The 7,500-nt window shown below is 43.3% G+C and overlaps 1 protein-coding gene across 2 annotated transcripts in view; it reads right to left on the reverse strand.

Annotated features, from left to right (window-relative positions):
* The window catches only part of ntrk3a (neurotrophic tyrosine kinase, receptor, type 3a), a 120,138-nt gene that overhangs the window by 47,017 nt on the left and 65,621 nt on the right, over positions 1-7,500 (reverse strand). For both annotated transcript variants that reach the window (XM_030366437.1, XM_030366436.1), the window contains exons 10-12: positions 7,447-7,461; positions 6,533-6,588; positions 4,859-4,961 (exon numbers count right to left, since the gene is read on the reverse strand). In XM_030366437.1, coding sequence (XP_030222297.1) covers positions 4,859-4,961; positions 6,533-6,588; positions 7,447-7,461 — 174 coding nt within the window. The remainder of the gene's footprint in view (positions 1-4,858; positions 4,962-6,532; positions 6,589-7,446; positions 7,462-7,500) is intronic.

The raw sequence follows: 7,500 nt of genomic DNA on the forward strand, positions 1-7,500 counted from the left end.
AGGAAAGTAATTCTACTCGGCGCAGCGCATGCACAGCTGCTTTATGTCACCAAATGCTTTTTGGAATCACAGCGCAACGTAGGCTTAAATTGCCATGCTTAAAGTGATGGTTATTTGGTTTCTATACACATCACAAGAGTGACACAGACACTGCCATTTGAAGTGTCATTTAAGGCCCACAGTCACAGTACTTCTAGCTGGAGGTTTCTAAATGAGTCCATCCTTTAAAGATACACACATCATAGAAACATTACCGGGGCCCAGTGAACTGTGGCCAGTCTGGAAACAAAGAAATATCAGGGGTTTTATGGGGTTCTGAGTAAAGAATGCGCTTCTTGGGTGATGAAATCAATAAAAACCCATGGTGTGTCGCAATTGAAACACATACAAGGGCTGTTTTGACGATCGACTAACATGATATAGAGAGAGCCAGAGAAAAGAGCAAGCATAGCTAAGAATTGCCTGCTTTGAAAATCTACTCAATGGCAGCCCATACATCTGGCATGAAAGGCTGCTGGAGCGCCCAGTGTCAGGTCACGCACTGACCATTTTTGTGCTGCGGTCACAAAGGGGAACAGAAAGATGGCTGCCAAACGATCCAGAACACATAGCAGAGACACGGCGACAGAAAGGGAGGCCGGTGAACGAATCAGAAGGACGTCTGGACTCTCCCCACATTAAAACCACGGCTTTAAAGGCAGATTGCACCCTGATAGAAATCAGCAATGTTCCTTCTGTGGGGGAAAACACAGATGCAATTTCCTCCTCGGGTAAAGGCAAAAAAATATAATCTGCAAAACAAAAGAGGAAGTGCAGGATTTATGGAACTTTAATGAAATCATTTGTTTGGGATCTTTCTTTCTGTGTTTTAAAAGCAGCCATTTCCTGAGGCCTGTAACTTGATATCGACACATTTATCTTTGGTGAATGTCTCAAGTCAAACGTTTGTTGCATGTGTGTGAGTGCGTTTGTTCATGGGCTTGGGCGTGTGTGTGTGTGTGTGTGTGTATATGTGTGTGTGTGTGTGTGTGTGTGTGTGTGTGTGTGTGTGTGTGTGTGTGTGTGTGTGTGTGTGTGTGTATGTGTGTGTGTGTGTGTGTGTGTGTGTATGTGTGTGTGCGTGTGTGTGTGTGTGCATATGCCTCATGGGCATGAAGTCGGACGGACACTAAGGCGCACTTAGGGAACAGATGGATGTAATCAACAGATGGTTGAAAGGTTGTTTCTGTGCATGTGCCCTTAAGACATGAGATCTGTCTGGCCATATGTGTGTGTGTGTGTGTGTGTGTGTGTGTGTGTGTGTGTGTGTGCATGTGTGTGTCTTGGCGGGTGTGCTAAAAGCAACCCTGTAAGGTAGTGCCAAATTTGGCACATCCGGTGGTTTTGAACATTCAAACTAAATCTAGGAATAGATTTTCGTTGAGGAGATCCACTGATTAAAAAAGTTACCCACCGTTATATCCTAAACCCCCTTGCTTAGTGAGGGAAGATAGGCAGCTAAAATGAGCCAACGTAGTTAACCGTCTGAGATATCTCCCCTTCTTTTGCGGTCCATTGGAGAGCACTAGGCGTCTGACGCACAGGATGCTAATGCCTACTTGAAACGTAGAGACTGCATGATAAATAGGCAGATTTTAAAGTGGCTCTTTGAAAGAGGCGTTTCAGAGATGTTCTTAGGGTTACGAATGCAAATAGAAGAAACCTCATCAGTATGAGGATAAACCGCTCCATCATGGCCTTGGACAATAGACGTGATGTGTTAGCCTTACATAGAGTAAGTAAAAAACATGAACATTAAGAATTAATGCAATGTGTGAGAAATAATCCAAATGCTCACAGTCAACCTCCCCATGGATATTCTTTGTGGAAAAATGCATACACTTTAAATACCTGACTAGATCAACAACGGACAATATCAAGATAAGAAAAATATTTCCACAAGGTATGAACATAAAGTAAATATTTTTGTTACAAAGACTATTCATTCTGTATTCGACTAGCAATGGGATTGCTAGTTATTGTGATGTGCATGGTCAAGGTTTTATATTTTGATATCCATCACCAACAACCTGCTGCAGCAGGTATCTGGCAATGGGATGTGAATGATTTGAAAATAATTTTGGTATTTCTAAGGAATCTTGGACATTTTGCATGATTTAGTAATTGGTTGTGCCGGAGATATGCTATTCAGAGCTTCCATCCATAATGGAGAAAAATCGCTTTGCTGGTTTAAATCCTGTCTGGCATTAAAACAGAAGGATTCACTTATCCTATGGCCTTTTAGTTTTTCAGTGATTACAATTTTTGCTTTTTGCTTAAAGAAGATCATTTGTATGCCAGTCCGAATGCCATATTAAACCTTATTTCAGGCTTTGCTGTATTCAACAGATAGATGCACAGAAACCAAATGATTCTTAGCTTCAAGTTGATTTCCTTTGGACAAAACACTGTTCCCAATAAAACTGTGAACCTTAGTTCCTCCCGAGCCATCTCTGCCCCCCCCCCCCCCCCCCCCCCTTTTAGACTGCACTGAATCGTCGCACTCAAATCTGTCCTCTGTTTCATCATCTTCACCACCATCATCATCATCATCATCATCATCATCATCATCCTCATCATCATCCCCATCACTATCATCAGCCTGCTTTCTCTCATTTCCTCCCCTCCCTGGCCCTCCCTCCCATTGGCAGACAATCAGCACCCCAGGCTCGTGGCAAGGGGCTGGGGATTGAGTGTGGAGCAACAGGCAAGCGGGCAGTGGGCTCTGTGGAGCACTGTGCTGCTGGGAGGGTTGATGCTGCGGTCATGGAGCAGGGATCACGGAGGGACCGTGTCCAATAGCCACAATCCCTCCTCCCGCAAAACCAAATGAAAAAAGATGGACAAATAAATAAATAAAAACGCAAAGACAAAACACTGAGATATTATTGCTTTCTATAAGATTGTTTGCATATTATATGCAGGCCCTAATACAGGAATCATGAATAATGAATAACACAATGAATAATACATTAATAATAAAAGGGTATATTAAAAAGTCATAAAGAAAACAAGGCGGTAAGGGAATCAAAGGAAGCGTTTTGAACTGATTAGCATCAGGATAGCTGTGCCAGAGCAACAGTTCTATCTGTTCCATCCTTCCTTCCGTCCTCCTTGCTTGCTGCCTCCCACCCTCCGCCTCTCTTTCTCTTTGCACCCCCCCCCCCCCCCCCCCCCCCCAATCCCCCCCTTCCTCCAAACTACACCCGACCCCTCCACCCCTCTGCCTCCTCTATATCCCCTCTTTTATTATTTTTTTTGTACAAATCTGTGCCTGTTGATACTGGGTTAATCTGCTTTCAATTAGCTGGGGGCAAGAAATAAAGGGGGGGGGAGAGACTGAGAGAGAGAGGGAGAGAGAGAGAGAGAGAGAGAGAGAGAGAGAGAGAGAGAGAGAGAGAGAGAGAGAGAGAGAGAGAGAGAGAAAATGTGGAGGGCGGACTATTTGATGGAAAGAAGTAGCGGAAATGTAGGAACTCGGGGGCAAAGAGATTGTGAAACAGAGAGTTTAAATGAGAGACACAGAGAGTGAGAGTGAAAACCACATAGGAAGTGAAATGAAAGTCAGCGTTGTTGGCAGCAAGTCAAAGTCTTGATACACACAATCGCCAACCCACGCACACGCCGCGCTTTGCGGGAATGTAATATATCGTGCTAATGTGTGTGCCAATGTGTACGCATTTTTATCAGTGAGAATGTATGAACTTTGTGTGTTGTTTTTCTGCCATCCGGGTCTGGTCGCATAAGATCCATGTAAATATGGAGATTTCCAGGGCAGAACGGGAATATCTGATCCATCATGTATGGCTAAAACATTTATGCATGCGTACACGTGTCTCTTCCGCATGTGGGAAGTCATGTGCATGTGTCCGTAATATAACAAGCGAGCGATGCTTGCATGATGAATGCATTCCGGTGAGCAGTATAGGGAGAATTTGCATCGAGTTCGATAGGTTCAACTTTGTGTAAATCGGAATGTCCAGAGCCGAACCAACGAGCACAATAGACTATGGCAAACTCAGAGCAAAAGTCTTTTAACATGGCTATGCAAAAGCGCACATGACTTAAGGTGACACAAACGCATTTGGCGCAGTGCTTGTCCTTCCATGAATGTTAGCAACCGGTGTGAGGATAAGCAAGGACACATGTCAAACCCCCCACACACCTGTAAAATAGCTGCCTAGTATGGTGGTAAACGTGACTTATTGTTTATTGTTGTATTGTTAAGGTTTCATGGGAAGCACTAAAAAGAGGCTGTACAATAGTAATAGTACATTCAAGAGGACATCGGTGAAAAATGTTCTTGAATGCATACTATCTACTGGTTTCTCTTGTCTTATCCCGGGAGTTCTTCGCTTGTACTTGCTTTCAATGAGAGAAATCCTAAACCTGTGTATCAGGGCTGAGAACTGAATCACGCACACCAAATATTTCTACCATCGCTTGTGGCTTTTTTTGCACCCGCTGTTATTGATAATGTTATTCCAGTTCTGTTAGAAAGGATGAGGGAGGCCAGCACTTTCCAAAACCAGCCGGGTATTACTGCTTTGCATACTAGAAAGGCTGTATGTCATTACAACAGAGCTTTTTTGTGTCCAAAATTATTTTAAATGTGTTAGATATCTTTTCCCCAACAGATTTACAACATTAAACTGAGATAATATATAGGCCCTAGTACAAACGTTTTCTTGGTGCAATGTGATTTAATCACTGGAACCTCTGCAGAAGATATAAGAGATATATCACGGTAATGGGGGCAGACGAGAAGGGCGAGAAGTAGAGATATATACCGGCAAACATATATATGTCGGGTTCCTACCTTTCATGCCAAACTTGGAGCGTCGGCCATATTTGTTGATGAGCACAAAAAGGACGATGAGCATCACGCAGGCGAACCCCGCCAGACCCACGGCGATGGAGACCTGGGCATCAGAGGACAGGGAGGAGAGAGGGGGTAGAGAGGGAGAACAGGTGAGAAGAAGGTAGGGAGGGGTTGTCAGGAGAGGTGTGGTAAAAGAAGGAAAGGAACGACAAGAGCACCGGGGTATAAAAAGATGAAGAAGGGTGGGGGTGGTGGTGTCGAGAGGGTTAATGTGTGCGACGCAAAGCTTATGCTGTCTGGGAAGGCGGAGGCGGGAGGCGTCTATGCGGGATCATTAGCATGGTTTTTGCACAATTGTAAAGCAACCTTGCAGCACACGGGATAATGCGATGATATTCTGGTCAGTAATGTTTATGGGTAGTGAATCCCTCTGGTTCACTCCCTGGCCATTTGATCTAGTATATCCCCTCAAAGCGGGCTTCCGTGATTGATATCACATGGGATGTTAGCCGCCTTGCCTCACCCTAGTGATGCAATTACATTTTTTGTTTATATTTTCGAAGAAGTTGAGAGGATGAGAGTTCATGGGTAAACTGTAAACTGAAAGGAAGGCAGATAGCAAAAACATGCAGCTAAGACGTCTATTCATGAACATCAAGGAGTCGTTCTGTTGGTTACCAAGATGTTTGGACACATTTCTCGACAAAAGCTATGAATTAAAGCAAATGCAGAAATAAAAGCACCTGTTTTCTTTTCTTTTTTAATTGCGCCACAAATGTCTTTTGCCAAAACAGGGCTTTAAAATTGGAGTAATTTTCTTAAGATTGCGGTTTTTTTTTAACTGGGATCATTTTCTCCCATCCGCTTACACGACATCTACTACACACACACACACACACACACACACACACACACACACACACACACACACACACACACACACACACACACACACACGGACACAGACACAGACACAGAGACACACACACACACACACACACACACACACACACACACACACACACACACACAGACACAGACTTGCTCAGGAAACATTTATAACTGAAACACACGCACAAAGTCACACTCCACTTAAAACCTGGGCCGGAAGTTAAGAGTTATCTTGGCTGCTTTCCCCAGTCAATTACAGGAGAGAGAGGAACTCAATTACATTTCTTACCAACTCTCAGTCTAACTAACCACCGAGGGAATACAGGCAGATAGAGGGAGATTCTGTTTTTCATCCTCATTTTAAGTTTTTGGGGGGTTTATTTCTCACCAATCTCTTGCTCAATTCTCTACCCGCTTTATTTCCTTCTCTCACTCTCATTGCAGCTGTTCCCCAATCCCTCACCCTATAGTGCCTACGTTGCCTCTTTTCTTGTGGCAAATACAGGAGGAATGCCTGATCTCTTGCAGGTTAACTAAGGTGAAGCTGAAAAGAGTAGTAATTCAAACTCATACACCACATAATGATGTGACAGCACGCTCCACTCATGTAGCAAATATCACTTTATAAACAAACATGACTGACTCTTATCTTGATCATTTGCTACATTTTCCAGATGTAAATGGTTCCTATAGGCGACAGAGTAACAAGCACAAGTGAGTCAAGCTACATGTCATCCATTAGCTAGCGGTGTGTTGCGTTTGACTGTCTTGAACGCTCACCCCAAAGGTATCCTCCTCCGGTCTGTGTGTCACTGTGATGGTTGGGGCCGGTGTGTCTGGAAAAGAAAATGGCACACATAAGTTGTGGATGAGGCCTACATGAAGAAACCCCTAAGAACAGAGTGCAGATATGTGTAATGTGTGTGTGTGTGTGTGTGTGTGTGTGTGTGTGTGTGTGTGTGTGTGTGTGTGTGTGTGTGTGTGTGTGTGTGTGTGTGTGTGTGTGTGTGTGTCTGTGTGTGTGTGTGTGTGTGTGTGTGTGTGTGTGTGTGTGTGTGTCTTGAAATACCAGTTGTTAAACTGATCGCCATTAATTTTACCTTGACAATTGCCTTTCGTCCACCATTAACTATCATGAATTATTAGTATGTGTGCAAACTTTGTTCGAGACAGAGGGACTTTTCTGTAACGGTAATACATAAAAATGAAACGGAAAAGGTGGTTCATCAGTGTCTTTATATATTTTGTTAGGAAATGAATATGTATGATACCTTGGCTTGATGCCTTACAACTATATTTTAGTCCTTTCCTGTCACGTTTCGCCCCCCCCCGCTCCATTCCTATAATTATCTGTCATCGTGTCACAGAGTGCAGGGGACCGGGGATCAGACAGCACTAGTAGATTGCATTAATAAAGTGGGACTGTGATAATGTCTGCTGCAGCATATGGCAGATATAAAAAGGCAGGATATAGGGTGAATTTGATTAGGATACACAATGGACGATACAAAATGAAACACAGTGCATGAGCTGAAAAAAATCTAAAGTGTTTTAAAATATATATACATACATTATTTTATTTTTTTCTAACTTTGTGGCATTAACTCTAACATATAGTGACAACCTTGAGAATGGACTTGTAATTCTCCGATGAGATTTTTTGCACTGGGCAGATGAAGTGGAAAACGACTTACCATAATCAATATCATCTATATCTGGCAAGCAAGGGAGAAGAGAGAGAGAGAGAG

This window comes from Gadus morhua, chromosome 9 (genome assembly GCF_902167405.1).
Source record: "Gadus morhua chromosome 9, gadMor3.0, whole genome shotgun sequence".
In the NCBI taxonomy this organism is placed as follows: domain Eukaryota; kingdom Metazoa; phylum Chordata; class Actinopteri; order Gadiformes; family Gadidae; genus Gadus; species Gadus morhua.